Consider the following 21,950-nt stretch of genomic DNA (forward strand, 5'->3'; position numbering starts at 1 on the left):
AGTGAAAGTCTAGGATGGGATCCTGGGAAGTTTTGTAGAATTGTTCTTCCCCATTTATCGTCTCTCAGTCTCTTCGCAGCTTGATTCGCCCTTGACTTCCACAAGTAGGAGATGTCTTGGAGAAGCCTGGGACACACTTGGGTCCTTTGGCCTCTTGGTTAGATTTTTCAGATTGATATTGAATTTCCCTTCTTAAATCAGAAACCTTAAGGCCAAGCCATTGGTCGTCTTCCATGTTGCCTCTGTTTCTCCATTTAGATTGAAAGGCATGACAGCTGTGCATATGACTACCTGGAAATCCGCGATGGCCCCACGGACGAGAGCACCTTGATTGGCCACTTTTGTGGCTATGAGAAGCCAGAGGATGTGAAATCGAGCTCTAACAGAATGTGGATGAAGTTTGTGTCCGATGGCTCTATCAATAAAGCGGGCTTTGCAGCCAATTTTTTCAAGGGTATGAATTAGCAGTTGTTTCCACTTATAGTCACAGGAAGAGGTAATTGCTCCCCTGGCTTAAAATCACAAAACCCATACGGAACCTTAGCACCAAACAAGGCTCTCTGCAGGGAGCAGACAGCAACCCATTTTAGGGCTGCGCTAGGGCCCCCAACAGGGTTCACACCGACTCAGAACAGGCTCAGCCTTGGCTTCTACGTGGCAGGAAGTTCTGCTGCTGTGCTTGGAAATTAGATTTCATAAGTTTGCAAGGTCAATGTAGTGAACCTCAGTGAAACTGAGCACTGATAACAATAAATATTTGTGTAGCCACTAGCATTAATTGAGCACCTACTGTGTGACAGGAACTGTGCAAGAGACTTGGTTTATACAATGTAATTTAATTTTCAAAATAACCCTTTAGTTGTGTTTGGATCACATTTAATCAGTGTTGAGAAGGGCTGCTCAGGGTCACTCAGATAGTTAAGTGGCAGATCAAAATTCCAGACACAGCAAGTGTGACTCCTAAGCTCAAACTCTTTCTAGGACATTACGTTGCATTACCAGATGTGTGCCAGCGAGGCAGCCCAGGTCTTCAGCTCCCGAAGCATCAGCCCCTAGCCTAAAGTGGGTGGGTAGGGAGGAGAGTGAGGGGGTGGGGCTCAGGGGAACACACCTCCATGTTGCCTTAGGGACTGACTTCTCTACAGGGTCTTGAGGAAACCAGACCCACAGTGGTATGGGAAGACCAGCATTCCTGGCCCAGCACAGCAGGCTTCCCAGGATTCCTCTCAATGGGTAGATCTTCCTTCTCTGTTCTCAGGACCCTGGGAGCCCCTCAGGCAACACTCTATAAGGGAATATTGAATATTCAACGATACATTGTGATTGGGCACCAATAGCACACCAGCAGCCAGTAAATAGAGATATCCAGTCTGCACATGAGGTCCTTTGATTAGTGGCACCACTCTTGCCCAGGAGAAGGCTGCTTTCCCTTCCCTCTCTCCTTTCCCAGGACTCCTGGCTGTGCCAACCCAGAAATCCTGACCCCTTCCTTACTCCCAGTCTCCCCATCTGCCCCCTCTTAGCCCCTTCTCCCAGGTTCTGCATAAATTAGTGGGTGTCAGAAGAACCCACTTCAAGCTATGTGACTCTGAGCAGGCAGCCATTTGTTACTGAAGACTTTGTTTTGTTCTCTGTAAAACAGGGGTGGGGGGAAATCTGCCCCTTTTACCTGACCTGTTTTGATGCCCCAATGACATGATGGCTGTGGAGACACTTCATAAGCTGAAAAGTGCCACACAAACACGTGGGATTATTCTTTTTTCTGTCTTGAGGCATCTGGGGAAAGCAGAACCCAAGCAGAAACAAGAATTACAACGCTCTGAATATCTGGAGACAAAACTAAATTCTTTCCCGAGCGAAAAAGCCAGGCACAGAAAGCATATTTCAAATGTTGATCTGCTAGTGGTTGTACGGGGAGAAGAACGTGACAGTCTTAGCTGAGATGCCTGGAAATTCACATCCCCTGCCCCGCCCTGGCCCAGACTGCATGTGCCTTAGCAACACTGGCTGGTGGGCCTCGAGCAAGTTGCACAACCTTTCTGAGCCCCAATCCCCTTCACTTGTAGAAATGGCAGCTACCAGGTTATTGCAGAGTTGTTGTCAGGAGTAAATGAAATGGCATAAGCGAATACACATGGTATAATGTTTGGTCCCATTAATTGTCTTTGCTTCGGAAGGCATCTTTTGAGACGGTTATTTTTCTCTGGAAAAAATGACGTGACAATTTCTTTTTGCTGTTGCCAGGTATTGGTTTCCTGTTGCTGCTGTAACAAATTACCACAAACTTCGTGGCTTAAAACAACACAAATGTATTATCTTATGGTTCTGGAGATCAGCGTTTCTTGCCTTTTCCAGTTTCTAGAGGAGGCTCCTGCATTCCTTGGCTCGTGGTGCCCTTCCATCTTCAAGCCCACAATGGCCAGTTGAGTCTTTCTCAGACTGCATCACAGACCTGTGCTTTCATTGTCACATCTCTTTTTCTGACCCTAACTCTCCTCCTCACTTTCAGTTATAAGGACCCTTGTAGCTACATTGGGCCCACCCAGATAATCCAGAATAATCTCCCACTTCAAGATCTTTAATCACATCTGCAAAGTCCCTTTGCCGTGTAAGGTAACAGATTCACAAGATTCAGAGACTAAGTCATGGACAGTTTTGGGAGGCCTGATTTTGTTTGCCACATGTCACAAACGATTATGAGGTTTCATTCTAATTCTATTATTCTAATTCTCTGGTCCTTCTCCTCCCCTGACTTCCATCCTCAGGTCTGTAAATTAGGTATTGGGAGTTCTTTCCAGTGAGGTAACTGGTAACCAATTGGCACTGGCCCAACGCACCTCATTCCTGGTTCTGCTGATAATTAGTGATACACACATTTGAGAGAACCAGCTAAAGCTGGAGGATAAGGTTGCCAGATTTAGAAAAAACAAAAATAGGATATCCAGTTAAATTTGAATTTCAGAGGAAGAATGATCTTTCAGTATAAGTATGTCCCAAATATTACATACTATGCTAAGAAGTGATGGGTTGTTCATCGTAAATTCAAATTTAATTAAGCCTCTTGCATTTGTGTGGCAACCCCACTAGAGATGCCAGAGCAATGGAAAAGAGTGTTTCTCTCTATAATGCTGAACTGGTTTGTAAGGGACTGAGTTGAGAGCCTTGCTTGGTAAGTAACCATGATAACCGGCTCCATTTGCTGGTTAGAAGAGCCCATCTTCTCCCTCCTCCCCTTTTAATATTCATTCAGCAGTCATCAAACAGTGTGCTAGGGGCTGTGGGCAAAAAGGAGAACACAGTCGTTGTTCTCAAGAGCTTCAGGTGGTGAAAGAGACCCTCAAGCAGGTGGGCAATGGCGTGGACCTGGGAGGAGGCCAGAGACCATCAGGCTCAGCCTGGGGGTGAGGTCAGGTTACCCAGCCTGCTGCTTCAAGGGCATTTCAATTTGCAAACATCTTTTTAGATGTCCGTGAAGGTGTTAGTTGAGGCTCATCTCTACTAACTGAGTGCACGGGACCCGCTTGACATCTTTATGTCACAGAGGATGACCTCGACCCTGAACCTTAAAAGACGAACCAGGACTGATGGAAACCTCTTTGGATATTAAAGGGCAAAGCCAAGACATCTATTGAGTGTGCCAGAAACCACGTTAGTTATCTTCTCTTATCTTCAGAACAATCCCTTGGTAGGTATTATCGTCACCCCCACTTTCAAGTTGCGGAAACTGGAGTTCTAAGGCAGCCAAGCTAGAACTAGACCCTGGATCTGCAGATTCCACAGAGCACTGTCTTTCCACAACAGAGACCTAAAAGCCACAGGCAAGTCAAGTGAAGGAATTTGAATTTTTCATTCGTGTTTGTGATTTGATTCTGACAGTGGGTCACCTTTCTGCTTTCTTGATACTGTCGGAGCATAGGGAAAAGGGCCCTGCATTTAGCATCTGAAGTTCGGGTTCTAGACCTGCCCTCATTTCTTACGAGCTGTTCACTGTCAGGTGCCAGTTCTCCTTTCTGAGACTGGATCATACCTGCTTTGTTCTCCACTCAATTCCCACTGCCTGGCCCACGGTAGGCTCAATAAATACTTACTGGGCAATGAATGGATGGAGAAATGAATGAATGAGGCTCAGATTCCTCATTTGTGGATTAGTCATCCTGCACCCTGCTCTGCCTACATTTTGGGGTCCCCAGGAGGATGAATGAGGTGAAAACCAAAGTCTAGAACAGTGCTGTTCAATAGAAATAGGACGCAAGTCACAAATGTGAGCCAAGTATGTATTTTAAGCATTCTAGCAGCCCCTTTACCCCCACTCCCAAAACCCTCCAAAATAAAACCAGGTCAAATTAATTTATTTTATTTAACTCAATATATCAAAAATACTATTATTTTAATATGTGATCAGTGTATACAATATCAATGAGATATTTTATATGTTTTCTTTTCATACTAAGTCTTGGAAATCCAGCGTGCTTTACACTCCTAGCATATCCCAGTGTAGACTGGCTGCATTTTAAGTGTTTGAAAACCACACCGGGCTGGTAGCTACCATATCGGACAGCGCAAGGCCAGAGACTGCACAGTTGGTGTCTTTGCCCTGTCTTTTTCCAAGAGGTGATAAGTAGGAAGTCCTGTGAACATACAGTGCCCAGTGCGAGTGTCAGGACTCGTCCAGTGAAAGATACTAGAAGAGTAATTACAAAGGCAATGGAGAAGAATTGGGCCAAGTCAAGGAAGCTCTCGCCTTGGTGCCAGTTGGCAAGAGGTTCTGCTCAGGGCCCAGCTGGCGCATGGCACTGACCAGGGTGCCAGTTGGCCTCTGCCTCTGTCTCCTGCTGCCAGATGGCAGCCTCTCTCCGCCTGCTGGCTGGGCAGCCGGCAGAGCACCTCGCGTCTCTGGTTACGTCAGGAGATGGCAGGAGCATTCGAGGGTTGGCAGGGCCATTTTAGTCACACACTTTCCACAGAAGTATCTGAGGGTTCCCACCGTCCACTGTCCCACGGCTGATGGACCACCATGGGTGTTTGATTAGGGGGGCCAGCATCTTTCAAGGTACGTGTTCAAAACCTTTGGGATGTGCCCTGCCTTCTCGTTCCTTAACCCTTTTCGAAACCAGTTTTGGGATCCTACCTGAGTCATTTCATTGTCTAATCATGGGATAATTCCTTTTTCCACTAATATCACTTGGAGAAGGCAAAGAAGCCATATAATCTGGATTCAGTTTCTCCCACACCCACACTTTCCCCGGTTTTCCTGACAGGCTTGGCCTCAGCCACTGTAGCCCAGAGCGAGCATGAACCCATGGGCTTGGAGCCCACACTACGTCATCACAGTGTGGAGGTGACACAGAGGACACCCAGGCTCTCACTGAAAGCGGGGCCCCTTGCATACTTCCATGCCACCCCCCCAAGCTGGAGCAGGGTTGCAAATGGCCAAAATACCCACTGCTTTTGGGGAGAGAGCTCAGGTGTACATGTATACCTTTCACTTACCTTCCTGGGCCAAACACCCTACCCTTCTAGTCTCTGCAGGAGCTATATTCCCTTTGCTTTCGGCTCATGTGGACCCACCAGCCATCTTCCTTCCATGTGGCTGTGATGGCACCAGAAGACATTCATCTGTGGTCCTCCCTTTCTTGCCTATGACATACGTGTGTCCTGCCCATAGCCATAGCCTCTTCTGGCATCACTGCATCCCCCACCCCACCACTGCCTTGGTCCTTTGTTCATCTGAGTCTATTGTAATGGCTCTTCCCACAGTTCCTTTCTCCCTCTCCCTGTGCTCACCAGCCAGCTTGTTGATCCTGCTGTGCTGCCCTCCTCCCAATCTAGTCTTCATGGGCCCATCCTTGGTGCATTTTCCTTCTTTCTGTTCCTGCCTTGTCTCCTTCCCCTGTACCACTCCACTCTCACCTGATTCACGTATGCGCAGGTAACCTTATCCTTTTCACTACCCCCATCACTGTGTCTCTCCACCCGCAGGGATTTCAAAAGCAGCCCCACTGTGGTCGATAGTGCTAGCCCCTCTGCACTGTATCTGTATGCTGGGGTCCTCGTTTCATTCACTGACGAGCAGGTATTCTTCTCAGTTTAAAGCAAGAGGAAGGCTCAGAGAGGTTGAATCACACAGTTTATTGGGGGAAGATCCAACCCAGGTCTGTCTGGCTCCCTCTGTAGCCTGGACACCCTCCATTTCTCCTTATCGTTTATTCTCCTCCTTTGATGCTTTCAAACAAACGTCGAAAAAAGTGCTTTGCATATTGTAAAGTGAGAAATAATTGCAGAATTGTTACAATTTTAGCTGATTTAACACATTTATTTGAGGCCATGGACAGCTTTAATCCCCTGCCTAGAGCATATCTTCCCATCGCAGTCTCCCCGACCGACCCACTTAAGCCTTTGTTGAGCCCAAGAACACAGCACTCTTAGAATGAGCAACAGGATATTTACAAACTCCCTTACCCAGCGAACAGCAACCTGATTGATGAGTATTTTGTGCATCGTAAACAAGGAAGATTGGAAGGAAATGGGCTTATTTGAGCTGGAAAAGGAGAGTGGAGTGGGACATTATGGTGAAAGGGTTTGCATTTTCTGGAGAACCAAGGGGTTGGAAGTTGCAAGGAGTCAGAATTTTGACAATTTCAACTGCACAGGACAAGAAAAGCAGCAAGAGCCCTTTTTCTGGGTGTTTTCAAGCTGGGTCTGATAAGCCATCTATCAGAAGTGTTATTAAAAGGATCCCTGCTGAGGTGGCAGGACTCGGACCTTTTCAGGTCTTTACTGACTAACTCAAAGCCATCCTTATTTATTTTGTTTGTACTATATGGTCTTTCGAGATTTTGTGGACATCTCTTTGCTTGCTCCTTTCCTACTTTCCATGGTGTTCTGAACCACCAATACTTTCCTCCCCCACTCCAACCTTTCTTCTTCCTAGATTGGACTTTTTTTTTTTTTTTTTTTTAAATGTCTCAGTGTTCAGATGTCTCTTCACTAGGCTCTCCAGCTCGGTTAGGCCAGAACCGATATGCTCTCTTTCAGGGACAGATGTATCACAGCTTGGCAACAGAAAACAATTTTTCCTTTTATTTCTGATACTCTTCTTGGAGATGCCCAATGCCTGGATTTTGCTTTTCTTCAGTGGTTCCTGAGCTGATGTGTCTGGAGAGATTCTCCAAAGACTCCCTTGTTTTCCTTTTGGATAGCATTCCTGGTGTCCTACTTGCTGTTATTTAATTGCCCCCAAATACATCGCTAGACACTGTTGGTGCTGAATCCCATCTGATGGCCCTGCTGACTCAGTCTCCCTGCAGCCTCTGCCAACGATTTCTCCTGAGCATTGGCTAACCCAAGAGCCCAGTGTTTTCCGTAACCTTGAAGATCTCCCTATGCACACCTCTTCAGATTATTTATAAAAATGCTAAATCACGTGTTCTTGTTCTGTCTCTGGAGAACACTTAAACATCTTCATCTACAAACGTGTCCCTTTGTCCTTGCCCTTTATTTAACGTCCCTGAGAAGTTCTGTATTTGGGTTCGGGTGGGGTTAATTCCATGGCATTGAAATTAGTTAAGTCTTTGGTATGGAACCTTTGAGATTTTTAAAAATTGCAAATGAATACAGCTGACTGAGCCCTTCAAAGAGGGAAATTATCCAGGCCTGATCTCTCCTGAGCAGAGCCCTGCTTCTGGCTAACACGTTATTCCTGTTGTGTTCTCAGGATCCTACCCTTTACTCTAGCTGCTGCTGCTTCTGAGATGTGGACATGAGACGCTTTAGGAGGTGGTCCCCAGGAGCCATTCTTGTTCTTGGAGGACAATTGCTAGGGACTCTGGGATGTGGACTGTGATGGGGAACAGACCAGGCAGCCTTGTGACGATTTAACCGAGGTCACCTTTTCCCCGGCAGAAGTGGATGAGTGTTCCTGGCCAGATCGTGGAGGGTGCGAGCAACGCTGCATGAACACACTGGGCAGCTACAAGTGTGCGTGTGATCCTGGCTTTGAGCTGGCCGCTGATAAGAAGACGTGTGAAGGTTGGTGTTGTACCTGCCACGCTGGAATGAAAGTGGAGGGGGCTACAAGTCGTAAGAGACGTGGAGCAGAGATGGGGCGCCGGCTGGCTGCGAAGTAACAACAGACAGCTGTGGTGGATGATTGGAGGGAGAAACAACCCGATAAATTCACAAATGTGAAAGGACTGCCCAAATCACACAGACTCCACGCTAGAAACTGCAACTGGAGCCGTGGTTTATTTCCTTCTGTGACCATGTAAAATTCACACGATTATTAAGGTAGAAAATCAAAGCAAAAAAAATAAAACAAACAAACCAACCCTGAGCACTTTGATGCGACTCAACGAATAGCCATTTTATTCATTCCATTTCTGCCTGGCTGGTGTTCTATCTACCTTACCTCCCGGCATGACTCGGCGTGTTTATATAAGCCAGGTACATTGCATGGCTTGGTGCAAACATTTCTAATTCTCCTTTGGCCCAAGTCATGTTGGAATTCCCAACTATGCCACTGGGTGACATGTCAGCACAAATGATTGTTGTCATTTTTAAAAGTAGTAAAGACCTGTCCTCAACTTTATCCCTCCAAATCCTCAGTTGAAGAAAGGACACTGAATTAATCAGTGCAGATTGTCTAACATTTTCTCTGAAGAACAGCAGGGCTTATTGCTTAGGGGAATCGCACTCACTTGGAACTAACACCAAATGAATCTTGCTTCTGTTTCCCTGTGCAGTGGCCTGTGGCGGTTTCATTACCAAGCTGAACGGAACCATCACCAGCCCGGGGTGGCCGAAGGATTACCCCATCAACAAAAACTGTGTCTGGCAGGTGCTGGCCCCCACTCAGTACCGGATATCCCTTCAATTTGAAGTATTTGAACTGGAAGGCAACGATGTATGTTTCTGCGCTCTAATTGATTGGGGATTGTGTTGGCAGCTTTGTGGCTCCGGGCTGGGAACCAGGGAGGGGCCAACAGGCAGAGAGTTGGCTTCCTAGGGTCATGGCATCTTAGCTGGACAGCATCTGGGGAGTATTTGCTGCAGCAGTTTTTAGCTGCACATGCTCTGCAGACAGAGTGTGTGGGTCCTCTTGTCACTGATAAATTCAGGAGAATCAGGACAAGAGTGAAGGAAGCAGGTCTTGGGGGTGGGAGGTGGTCCACATAGGCATGACCCCTGGGGGAGGACTCTGGGGGGTTAATGTCCAGCTGAGGGGAATGGAGGGAGTGAGGTGCTGCTGGGGACCAGGTATATACAGCCTGTTCCCTTCTTTGAGTAGGGGTCATGGGATGACCAAGTAGCCGAGGCCCAGGCAGAACCCTACAGCCAGTGTACTCAGGCGTGCCCCGTGTCTGCCCCTGGGGCTGGAGGGGCCCCAGTAGGAGTCAAAAGGATCCTCCCTCTGGACCTAGCTGAGCCCTTCTGACCACCTGGCAGGGTGCAGCTCTCAGGAAGGGGTCCTGCAGGGCACGGGGGTCGGGATGGGGGTGCAGGGGCACCGGGCAGCTCCCCACGGTGCTCGATTGCAGGTCTGTAAGTACGACTTCCTGGAGGTGCGCAGCGGCCTGTCCCCCGACGCCAGGCTGCACGGCAGGTTCTGTGGCTCCGAGACGCCCGAGGTCATCACCTCACAGAGCAACAATATGCGTGTGGAGTTCAAGTCAGACAACACAGTCTCCAAACGCGGCTTCCGGGCCCACTTCTTCTCAGGTGTGCAGGTTTGGAGGCCAGGCCACGGCGCGAAGGGCTGCAGGGCTTTGCTGGCTCCCAGTCTCTGAGGCACCTGCCCACCCGTCTGCCAGTGGCCCTGCCCTCAGCGTCTTTCCATAACAAATTACCTGCATGGCTTCAAACAACAGAAGTGGATTCTCTTCCAGTTCTGGGGACCAGAAGTCAAGGTGTGGGCAGGGCCGTGTCCTCTAAAGGCTCAAGGGGAGGACCCTTCTGTGCCTTTTCCTAACTTGTGGTTTAGTGCTTAAGTGTTGGGTAGGCTTCATCTCTTTATGTTTTAAGTGTTCTCCAAGGAGTCTCAGTTGTCCTTCTGAAATAAGAGGGTGACACTAAAATACAAAGTAGTCAGTGGCACATGACCCACAGCGGGCAGAGGGTACCGAGAAGACGGTACGCCTTGACCCCTGAAGTTACCCACCGGGGGACCGGGGAGGGAAGCTGGCCCTCAGTTATTACAGAAAGAACTTGTCTTAGGAGAGGGCTGCACACTGCTCTGGTGTGAGCTGTAAGAACTATACCAATAACACCAGCTCACACTTGAATTCATATGTAATAATGAATAAAAGCTAACACTTACTCCGGGCTGGACACTGTTCTGTTCTAAAGGCTTTACCTGTTCTAATTAATTTCCTCCTTTCAACAATCCTACCCTTATTGACTCCACTTTACAGGTGAGGCAGCTGAGGCACTGAAGTCAAGGACTGCCCAAGGTCACAACAGTTCTAAGTGGTGGAGCAGGGCTAGACTAGCACTTGGTTGTCTGGCCTGAGGCCCGCATGCTTACCTACTCCACAGGCAGGAGGTGGTGTGGGGTCATGGCAGATAAGCCCAGGCCTCTGGGTCACACAGGCCACTTTCTCACTGAGTAACCTTGGGCACATTAGCATTCTTAGCCTCAGTTTCCTTAACTGTAAAATGGGGGCAGAGGCACCTACCTCCTAAGGGTGTGTGAGAATTGACTTAGATAATGTATAGAAAGTGATTGAGGCGGTGCCCATTGCATAATAAATACTCAATACATGGTAGTTATTTTTATTATTGTTACTATTATTATTAATATTAGCCTATCCTCTAAGGAGCTCCTTATTTTTGCCGGGGATTGGGATGGAGAACATATAAATATACATTAAAGTGCTTTAGGAGCATAGGGAATTCAATATATACCAGGGCCATGTATTACCCAACAAATGCTGCCTCCCCACCCCCACATACCCCCATCCCCACCCTCAGCAAGGGGATAATTAGAGTCTGCGCAATCAGGAGGCTCCCTACTGGAGGCTACTTTTCAGCAGGGTTCTGAGCCGAGAGGGACCATCCCAAGTTGGTGGTTCCCCTTCGGAGAGTCCATTGATCTCCCCAGACAAGGACGAGTGTGCTAAGGACAACGGCGGGTGCCAGCACGAGTGCGTCAACACGTTCGGGAGCTACCTGTGCCGGTGCAGGAATGGCTACCGGCTCCATGAGAATGAGCACGACTGTAAAGAGGGTGAGGCTAGACTTCTGCTCAGGGGTCGGGGTGGGGAGAGCGTACCTTGGCTGCCAGGAGTGTGCTGGCGTGCAAGAGTGAGAATGCGGAGCCCCTCTTCCCTGTCTGCCAAGCCCTGAGTCCCCCTGAGACTCGGCATCTGCCTTCCCTTCTCCTGCCCTCTTGCCGAAGAGTGATTTTCTCCAGGGCAGCTCACTCCTTCAGGAGGCATGGAGGGGCCCTCAGGTGTTCTCCTGGAATTACTGACTGCAAAGTGATTAAACTCCCAGGTTCCAGGGTCAGACTACCTAGGTTTAAATCCTGGTGCTGCTACTTATTAGCTGTGTGAACTTGGACTAGTTACTTAACCTCTCTGAGCCTCAGTTTTCTCTTCTGTTAAAAGGGGCTGAATGTACCCTTTCTTAAATTTTTTCTGAGGATTAAATGAGAGAATGCCTAGAAAGTATTTCAGACAGTCTGGCACATATTAAGCACTTGAAATGTTAATAAATGTCAGCCATCTATGTCGTAATATTTATCGTGTGCAGGTCTAATAGTAAAATAGAGTTGGGAACACTTTGCTCCCTGCTCCATTTACTACTGGGAGTTCTTCAGGGCCAGATGGCTTTGAATGTCCAGTCATTCTGGGAAAGGCCTTCCTTTGTTCTTACCCCACCCTGTAAAGGGAGTTTGAACATCTGATAAACACACAGGCCTCCGGGTCTTGGCCCCAGCCACAGAGTGCTGCAAAGGATCTCAAGGGTGAGGGGTATACATTTTAGTTAGGAGATTTGGCTGGGGTTCATGGAGTCTGCTCAGGGCCTTCCTGGGATATTATAGGATGAGTTAAGACATCTTTAGAAGCAGGATACAGCCCCCCTGCCGCTCCAAGCTCGGCCCTATGACACGGAAAAGGGTGGTCACAAGTTGGGTTGAGAGTCAGGCCGAAAAAACTTGGAAAGTACTGTCATTCTGGAACTTAAAAAGTTGTTGTCAAACTCCTGCGAGGTGGGCCTGGGCCAGAACAAGGCTTGCTTCCTATGGTGTGGGGGATGCTATGAGGGATGGAAACTCCACTGAGGTCCCATCAGCTCAACATGGCTCCCTTCCTAGGGGTTCCCTCAGGATGAGGCAGGGGGTGCGGGAACCAGTCTCCCAGGAGCTGAGTCGCTGCCCCTGTGGGACCTGTTCTCTGTGTGGCTGAGGAACAGAGCCAGCAATGAGCAGTAGGAAAGTCCTTGCTGACACTTCACCCTCCCCCTTCCTCTGACCTGCCCTCAATTGCCCCCTCCAGCGACCTCAGCCTGAAACCACAGTGGTCCACGGCCCACCTCCTCAGCTCCCTCTATTTTCTAGTCAGAAAAGGCAAAGGTAGACCCAGGTTCGAGTCCTGACTCTACCCCTTACCAACAAGTCACTTACCTGCTCTAAACTTATTTTCATCTGGAAAGTGAGAAGGATGAAATGAGAGGATGCATTGAAAATGCTTAGCACAGTGCCCAACACAGAGAGAGACAGATCCTAGCCATTGGCCCAAATCCTACTCATTGGGCAAGACAAGGGGCCACTCTTTGCTAATGGCATCGTAACCAAGGCAACATCCCTAGCCTCCAAATGAAACTGCTTTGAAAAACTAAAAGAAGTATATAGACGAAGGCATAGTGATGAAGATCTTTGTTAGCCCTTGCTGGGCCTTTTACATGCATTATCTCATTTAATCCACACAATTCCCTTTTCACAAATAAGGACATCAAGACTTATGTAAGTATCCAAAGTCTCACAGCTTGAAGGTGGCGGTACCAAGACTTGAACCGAGATCCATCTGACTGACCTCAGGGCCTGTGCTCTTAAACCACTCACTCTACCATATTTCCAGTCATAACCAGGATGTGAATAGTCACAGTAAGAAAGATGACCTGGCTTCTTAGCCCCCACCCGGAAGGCAGCAACGCCAAATAAAACAGCAAATCTCTGAGCCAGGCGACATTTGATTCAGGCTGCCTCCTGACCCCACATTTGCTAATGACCATGTGACAAATAAGAGCAAGGGGAGGAGCCTGTCTTAGAACACCTCCTATAACGCCCATAAGTGATCATGTCTCTCTCTGCATATCCCCATCACCCCCAGCTGGCTGTGCACATAAGATCAGCAGTGCAGAGGGGACCCTGGTGAGCCCCAACTGGCCTGACAAATACCCCAGCCGGAGGGAGTGCACCTGGAACATCTCTTCAACCGAGGGCCACAGGGTGAAACTTGTGAGTCATTTTCTTAATGGACAGCAGGGACCTTGGTGTCAGACAGGCATGGGTTTGAGTCTCTGCTCTGCCTTTTCCCAGCTCTAAAACTTGGGGAAGTTATTCAGCATTTCCAGGACTCAGTTTCATGATCTAGAAAATGGGGATGCTAGTGAAACCTACCTCATGGGGCTGTTGTGCAGATTTAAAGAGAGGACACACATTAAGCCCTCAGCTGAGGGTGGTGGGTGAGAAAAGCTCTATAAGCAAGCACCTGTTCACAGTGGTACCAGTTTGAGGTGGCACCCAACACACCTGTCCCGCTGTGCTGTTTGAGATTTAATTGTTTCATGTTTTAATTTTTTACAAAACAATACATTCTCAAAGTTAAAAAACGTAATTAGTACAGAGGGTTAGAAAGTGAAAATAAAACATTTCCAGATCCCTTATACCACTCTAAAGTGGTTTCTTTTTGTTTTTCTTTTCTTTAAATTTTATTGGGGAATATTGGGGAACAGTTTGTTTCTCCAGGGCCCATCAGCTCCAAGTTGTCCTTCAATCTAGTTGTGGAGGGTGCAGCTCAGCTCCAAGTTCAGTTGCCGTTTTCAATTTTTAGTTACAGGGGACTCAGCCCACCATCCATCCCATGGGGGAATTGAACCAGCAAACTTGTTGTTGAGAGCTCACGCTCTAACCAACTGAGCCATCCATCCCCACTAAAAGTGTTTTCTCTGAACATTTTCTTGTGAATCCTTCCAGAAATTTCCTGCATATATACAGTCATGCATGTGCATTCACAGGAAAAAGATATATACTTTTTCTTGCCCAAACTTCTTAATGGGCTCTTATTATTCATATGACTTACATGTTTTCTCAATTAACAATAGCAAATTAAGTTTTGTATGCTAATTCTCTCTTGAATTAAAAAATATATATCTTCCAAGAGTTTTTTGAAAGTTCCATCCATGCATAAGATTGTGGTGTGAACACCACGCTGGGTTATTTCAAAGAGAAATGAGTGGTTCCTGCAAGACTCTTTCTCAGCCTCCAGGGACTCCCAGGTCTGGAGTGTAAAACAAACCCTCTTGCCAGCTGGACAAGTTGTTGTACTCGAGACAGACAAACAGTTTTTAAATGGGTTGTTCAGACTCTGGAGATGAGAAAGCTCTTCAGAAGGCAAACGGATGTCCCTCTGAATGATGACCAATAATGGAGAATGGAAGGGAACAAAGAAGAACATGATGATAAATAGAGGTGGCCCTGAGGCTTGCGAGGGTGTTGATTAGCAACAGCAGTGAGGACAGGTAGGTGAACAGACTCCCAAGCTAGAGCGTGGGGGCTGGTGTCTCTCTGTGCCAGGCCTGGGGCATCGAGGGGTGGAGACGACAGGGCCCCTGATCACAGGGTGCCCCCAGTGGGCATCTCATTTCCATGTGGGAAATGCTTTCGAGTGCTGCTCTCCTGGATCGGTCCGAACAGCCTTGAATCTGGATGAAGGTAAATTAAAGAGAGCCCCTTAAGAGAAAGGCACTCCTTCCCCAAGACTGCCGTCTGCTGGAAAATATTCGCAATGGCAACATAAATCTCTGATGACGGCGGGGCAATGGCGCCCCCTGGTGTTCGGAATGCGCAACCTACACAGCAGGAAGCGGCGCTTCTTGTCCAAGAGCCACAAACAAGATTTTAGTGCTGGTTGTCTCTAACGTCTTTTCCTGTTCTTTACAGTATTAAGGAACTAAAGCAACCGATTACAGTGGCCACAATTAGGCCAGACCTCAAATTTATCTGAGGTTCGTACATATATGTGCTAGTTTTTTAAAAAACTTCCCTAGGAAGTCAATGGTGGATATATCGATCATGCTCTTATTCTTTTGCTACCATACAGGGTGAGTTGAATACTTCCAAAAAGTTGACGTTACACTCTATGGGGACAGCAACAAGGTGTCCCATGGACCTTTGCGGAGCTCCCTGCCCCCCTGATTCAGTCTCCCAGGACATCACCCACCCTGGTGCCACGGGTCTCCCCTTCCTGCTCCCACCCACTGTCCTACCCCTACTCCCTGGTCCCCAACTCCCTTTCTGTAAGGTGTGAAGAGCTTTGCTCGTTTCAAGTGTGCTTGTCATTCCTATGAAAGCCCCACTGCTAATGGCCTCTCCGTACCTCCATCCCTGCCTTGTCCCCTTCTTGTGAATTGAAATTCCCCCCTCCCCAACTAATGTCCTCTCTCCTACTCTGTCATTTGATCTAAGTCTTTTTAAAACACTGTCCTCTCTCCCCTTGTTCCATCTCCCTCGCGGGCATGAGCAGGCTATCAATCATCTTCCCAGCGCCTGAGAAGCCCGACATTTGGGGCTACAAAGCCTGGTGTATTGTGGGGCTCCCCTGGCCAGCTTCAGGGGACAATCTTTAGGGGGTCCAGGGAGGAGGGAGGCAGTATAGCCTGGTGGTGGTTAGGAGTGGGGCTGGAGTCAGGCTGGCTGCAGGTCAGGTCCAGCTCCATCCTCCTCTAGCTGTGGAAGCTTGGGCAAGCCACTTAACTTCTCTAAGACTCAGTTTCCCCTTCTGCACATTGCAGATAATAATAGCTCTTCCTTGGTTCACAGCATCATCAGAAGTCAGTGAGAAAATGCAGGGCTCTGCGTGGAAAAAAACATTCAGCTAACGTCAGCCACTATGAGGGTGACGACACAGAGCAGTGTGCATGCCGTAAGGCCTCTTTCACATCATTTGTACTGAAGGATTGCACCGTTTAGTCCAGAGGTTAAGGGCACGGGCTCTGGAGCCAGACATTCTGGTCATGGCCCAGTTCCGATGGTGACCTTGGGCAAGTCATCTGACAACTCTGTGCCTCAGTGTACTCATCTGTAAAGTGGGGGTTACGATGGTAGACACATCACAGGGTCGTGAGGGTCAATACTTGTGAAGGACTTGAAACAGCTCCTGGCCCTGACTGAGCACTCTCGTTATTAAGTGAGGGGGAAGCCGCGTGATAAGATGGCAGGCACACAGACAGCAGCGAGCGTTGCAACAACCTGAACCCGACCGTCTCATCTGAAAGTGGTCCCAGTAACAGTAGCTCATGTAATTAACTCCTAGGGTTGTTGTGGGGACTGAAAGAGGGGCCGAGTCCAGGCCCTCTCTACAGCTGTCACTGTGGACTCCACACCCCTTGTATAGCTGTCTGGGCGGATGCATGTCCCTTCTCACCCAGCCCACTCCCACCCTGGGGAGGTGGCCCCCACCCCAGCCGAATGCCAGGCCCTCACCTCACTTTCTGCTCTTCCATCCCCAGACGTTTAATGAGTTTGAGATCGAACAGCACCAGGAATGTGCCTACGACCACCTGGAGGTGTATGACGGGCCCGACAGCCTGGCCCCCATCCTTGGCCGTTTCTGCGGCAGCAAGAAACCAGACCCCGTGGTGGCTTCAGGCAGCAGCCTATTTCTCAGGTTTTACTCTGATGCCTCGGTGCAGAGGAAAGGCTTCCAGGTGGTGCACAGCACAGGTATGTGGGCTGGACGCCCGGCCTTGCTAACTGGAGATTGGTAGGTGATAAAGGCCACAAAAGGACTGCCTGTTATTCTGACTAGGGGGGAGGGAGGTAAGTGACAACATATTCCTCCTAAAATGAAACATGGGCAACGGTAGGGGCAAGGGTTGTTTACTTGTAATGTCCTTAATTTTTACAACATTTAAAGTGGGCAATGCTTTATGTGTTGGTGACACGTTTTTTTCCTTTATTCCTTCCTTCCACCTATCCTCCCTTTTAAAAAATTTATCTGTAATTTTACTCATCTGTGAAATCCAAAACTCTGGGAACTGAGTGCTGGAGAGCAGCCCTTCCTAAGGCCCAGTTCTGGAATATGAAAAATGTTTTTGTTCCTCATTATTTTTCCTCCACTTAAAATGTAAATAGTTTATTTGGTCCTTTGGAGGAAAATGTACATACATGTAACTGATATACCTGCTTTGTTAAATAGAAGAATGTCAGGAAGAAAATTGTCTGCTCTTTAGCTACTAAAATGTTACCACCTGGGATTAGAACCCACTCTTCGATTCTGGCATTAGATGGTGGCCCTTTGGCAAAGCTGTGGCTTCCCCACGGCCCACTCAGAGTCTGAGATCGTGATCGGGGTCATGCAGGGAGTCACATGGGGTCTCTGGTCCCGCTCCCCACATAAGAACGTAGGATATGGTGAGGCCAAAAAAGGAACACCAACAGAGCTATAGATGGGGGAGTCATGCCACTATATTCTCACTGGCGGCTGGGTTGGAGACACAGGAAGCAGGAGCGACACTATCCACAGCCTACCGTCCACTACTCTGCAATCCACAACTCGCAGTCCACCGTGCTAACTGCAATCCGCGCTTACCAGCCACCATCTTCTTGCCAGCCACCATTTGCTGCTAGCGTAGCCATGGCAGTTATATTAGTGGCCAGTGGCTCACTGGTTCAGCTGACGGCCAACTAGCCACAGCTGATGGCCATCCAATCACAGTTGATGGCCGGCCATTTGCTACCTGAGCCAGCACCTTTCCACGTGAGTCCGAGAGCCTGGAAACTGCACTCCTGGCTCTGTCCCCACAAGGGCACCCTGTGAGGTTTTCTGATCCCTTTAACAGCCCCTTTATCCATTTGTTTTTCAGAGCCAGAAAATGTGAATCAAGTAAAACAAAATGACAACCAGCACCCTTAAGAGGTTTAGTGATCCTTGCCTAGCAGAAAACACTTCATTGTCTACTGAACCCTCTCAGCTCGTTAGGGCGTTCTAGCTTCCCAGAGAGAAGTTTAAAAGCCACTGACTAGTGACTTCACTCTCTTGTCCCTACAGACTGTGTGTAGGTGCTTGAGGTGGCTCAGGATCCCAGCAGGAAATGGGGGTATGCTCAGATAGAGTCGTTATTTGAGGAGAATTTAGTAAGGGACTGTTTACAAAGGGGTGGGCAGGGTATGAGGAAACCACAAGAGGCAGTGTCGCTAGCCACCAGAACTAAGACTGCAGGGCTGTTACGACCCCCAGGCCTGGATGAGGGAGCTGTTCCTGGAGCCTGGAGACAGAAGGGGGGCAAGCCAAGGGCTCCCAGACAGGAGCTGTGACCTTCAGTTGAAGGACACAGTCTTGGCAACCAGGTAGGGAAGGAGCCTAGGACCAAATACCCTGACTTCTCTCTCCTCCCTCCTCTGATCTGCTGATGCTCCCCATGGCTGACTCCAACCGGAAGGCAGAGGGCAAGGGGGCCATCCATGTCAATCTGAAGGACAGCCTCGTAGGGCCCAGAACAGGTGGGGAAGAAGAGAGAGGGGATCTGGCAGGATGGGTAGAAGCCATCCAGCCAGGTTCTGTGCCCATTTCATTGCTACCTGCACGTGAGGCATTTGACGTTTCCTAAAGACCGCTCAGACCTGGAAGGAATTCCAAGCCGGAGAACACATGGGGCAGTCGGACAGGACTGGGGCCAACTGGACCTGAGTGTTACAGGACAGTGCAGAAGCCACACATGGCGAGCTCCGGGCTTCTCGGGGTCATGGAGCACATTGAGGACAGACAGTGGAGGAATTTGCCTCCAAAATTTCTGGTGCTTTCTAATCTCTGATCACTCTCATTTATCCATTTATATGCTGTGGTCTCTAGTGGCCTAGACACAAGATAGTGTGGGACCCAGGCCAACCAGAGTTACGGTCCTAGTAAAAAACCCAGAAGTCAAGACTACGGAATACAAAGTGTAAGGCATAACTCACCTGTGACACAGGGCTCTCAAGGCAGCTTGCAGTCAGCACTCTGAAATGCGTTAGCAAGTCTCAGGAGATTTCTAGGTTTCAGAGTTTACTCGCAGTTCTGATGTATTTTTGGTGCCCTCTGTTGGCAAAAATTGAAAATTACAGTAAGTCGGTCAGGCTGGTGCGAGCCCTTCTCAGATGCTCCTAGCACTTCCAGGGAATTAAGAGCTAAAGATCTAGACAGCCAATTCTTTTTCCAGGAGTATGCTTAGGTATTCCCAGAGGCCTTACATGGCCCAACGTAGGAAAATAGGACCTTGGCTGTGAAGGGCCAATTTGGATCCCTCCCCTGTGGGCCCTGAAACTCAGAGGCATAGATGGGCCTCTGTTTATTCCTCTGTAAAATGGGATGATGAGACTTGCCTGACCTCTCCCACAGAGCACCCGCAGGTTTTGTAGAGAAAGCTGGCTTGCATGGAGGGTGTGAAGAGAGAAGTGCTAGACTGGGATGTAGGGGGTAGGGGATGGCTCATGGGTTCTCCGTGCCCAGACAGCATCATGGTTCTCTCTCCACTCCAGAGTGCGGAGGCAGACTGAAGGCTGAAGTGCAGACCAAAGAGCTCTATTCCCATGCCCAGTTTGGGGACAACAACTACCCGAGTCAGGCCCGCTGTGACTGGGTGATCGTGGCGGAGGACGGCTACGGCGTGGAGTTGATATTCCGGACCTTTGAGGTCGAGGAGGAGACCGACTGTGGCTACGACTACATGGAAGCTTACGACGGCTACGACAGCACTGCCCCCAGGCTCGGCCGCTTCTGTGGCTCGGGGGTAAGTCCCAGGGACCCTGGGCCCAGGACAGAGCATGGTGATTCAGAGTAGGAGTTATGGAGTCACACTCACCTGGGTTTGAGTTCTAGCCACTGCTGCCACTTATTAGCACGAACTAGGAGGCCTGTTTTGCTAGAGCAAAGTGGGAAACTGGGGGGAATAGTCAGAGAGGTGGTTGGGTGAGCCAGAGTTCCGTTCCTGAAGGTCTCTGACTGAGGTCAGCTGTGGAAGAACTTTTCCCATTAAGACTTTCTTCCTATTTTTGCGAAGAGTTCCCTACCCTCCCCTGCCCCCATTTTTTATTTGGCCTTCAGACTTTTTAAATTATACTTTTGCATATTCCATGTAGTTACAGTTCTCTTCCCCAAGCAAAACCAAATGCCTATGAAAATTACAAATCACCAACTTACTATAAACACAATAGTTATGCTCAAAATCTTTATCGTTGCTCTCATTATCACCTCTTTCCTGGGCTACCGAGAGAGGGCAGGCTTGTTTGGTTCACTGTTTCCCCAGCAACTGGCATACAGCCTGGCATACAGTTGGTGCTCCATGAATGTGTGTGGATCCCACTCTGGCTGCACCACGCTGGGCACTGCCCACACCAGGCCTCTCCTTTTCTCCAGCTCCAGGGCTCATCACTCAAGCTTCTTTGCTATTGGCTGGACGTACAGCCAATCATTTTGGAGGCACTAGTGCTCCTTGTGCTAATCAGAACCTCAAACTGGCATTTACATAAGTCTTTGAATGATTTCCCTTCATCTTCCCGCACCCTCCCAAGAAAGAAAGGATGAAAGTTATGACAAGCAATGCAGAGCCTTCGATAGATTAACATCTTTCATACTGTAGGTCCACATGCAGAGGAAAACCTTGGAGCTTCCTGAGTGAAATATGCGGGAAGCCCAGTTTGGTTCCACTCAAATCAGGCGGACAGTAGCCTTGGAACCGGGCTCCCATTCATGAACCACCTGGCAAAATCTTTCTGACAAATGTAGTGGCTCTGTCATACGTTCTGTCCTTGGACAGGGCATAGGCAGAAACTATGTCTTTGTTTTAGGTCTCCTGGGAGACACATCACAATGGTGACCCTAGAGCTGGGTGATTCATGGTACGCACTATACCATCAGAAAGACCTGAGCCAGGGTCCTGCCTAGCTGTGTGCACTTGAGTCTCCGTTTCCTCAAGCATAAGATGGAGATAGTACCTGCCTTGTGAAGCTCTGTAAAATTTACATGTAGTAAGATCTGAACGAGTTTAGAGCAGTGCACTTGATCAATCTATGCACTTAATAAATAATAGATTCTATATGAGCAATGTGTCTGGGATTATCTTTGGAAAAGCAGGTCCAGGGGAGCTCTCAGGAGCAGAACTTGCAATGCTTTCCTTCAGAAAGGAGCTTGTTTCTAAGCCCTTCAGTCTGTGGTGCCAGGGCACCTCCTGGCAGCATTAGACATCCTACGTCTTTGTGTAAGTTTCTGTCTTATCCTCCTTGTTTTAAACTCCAACCATAGCCAACTGGCTTAAAGTCCCCTGCTTTTCCTTTCTCCTTCCCTCAGCCATTGGAAGAAATCTACTCTGCAGGAGATTCTCTGATGATTCGGTTCCACACGGATGACACCATCAACAAGAAAGGCTTTCAGGCCCGGTACACCAGCACCAAATTCCAGGACGCCCTTCACATGAAGAAATAATGTCAACGTTCTTGAAAGAGAGGAACGGGGAAGGCTTTTTTTGTTTGTTTGTTTGTTGTTTTCAATAAAAATAGCACCTTGTGAATCTGCCCTAAAACAGTGTACAGTATTTTTCTCAAACAAAAACTCAAAATCTAATCTTGGAGGTATGTATTTGATGAAATTTAGCCAACGAGTTAGAGAGAAGATGTTCCTTGGATTCTGGCTGCAACATTATCAACTGTGGACTTTTAAAGAAGATTCAGGTTTGATGTCACTGATCATTCAAGT

The 21,950-nt window shown here is 48.4% G+C and overlaps 1 protein-coding gene across 1 annotated transcript in view; it reads left to right on the top strand.

Moving 5' to 3' along the window:
- Positions 1 to 21,680, top strand: part of TLL2 (tolloid like 2) — a gene marked incomplete at its 3' end in the record, with an annotated part of 113,939 nt that extends 92,259 nt beyond the window's left edge. The window contains exons 13-21 of the mRNA XM_081074744.1: positions 259 to 454; positions 7,903 to 8,028; positions 8,742 to 8,902; positions 9,537 to 9,717; positions 11,099 to 11,224; positions 13,332 to 13,459; positions 16,732 to 16,945; positions 19,739 to 19,989; positions 21,546 to 21,680. Coding sequence (XP_080930870.1) covers positions 259 to 454; positions 7,903 to 8,028; positions 8,742 to 8,902; positions 9,537 to 9,717; positions 11,099 to 11,224; positions 13,332 to 13,459; positions 16,732 to 16,945; positions 19,739 to 19,989; positions 21,546 to 21,680 — 1,518 coding nt within the window. The remainder of the gene's footprint in view (positions 1 to 258; positions 455 to 7,902; positions 8,029 to 8,741; positions 8,903 to 9,536; positions 9,718 to 11,098; positions 11,225 to 13,331; positions 13,460 to 16,731; positions 16,946 to 19,738; positions 19,990 to 21,545) is intronic.
- Between the last annotated feature and the right edge of the window lie 270 nt (positions 21,681 to 21,950).

The sequence above is a fragment of the Rhinolophus hipposideros genome (genome assembly GCF_964194185.1).
Source record: "Rhinolophus hipposideros genome assembly, chromosome: 15".
In the NCBI taxonomy this organism is placed as follows: domain Eukaryota; kingdom Metazoa; phylum Chordata; class Mammalia; order Chiroptera; family Rhinolophidae; genus Rhinolophus; species Rhinolophus hipposideros.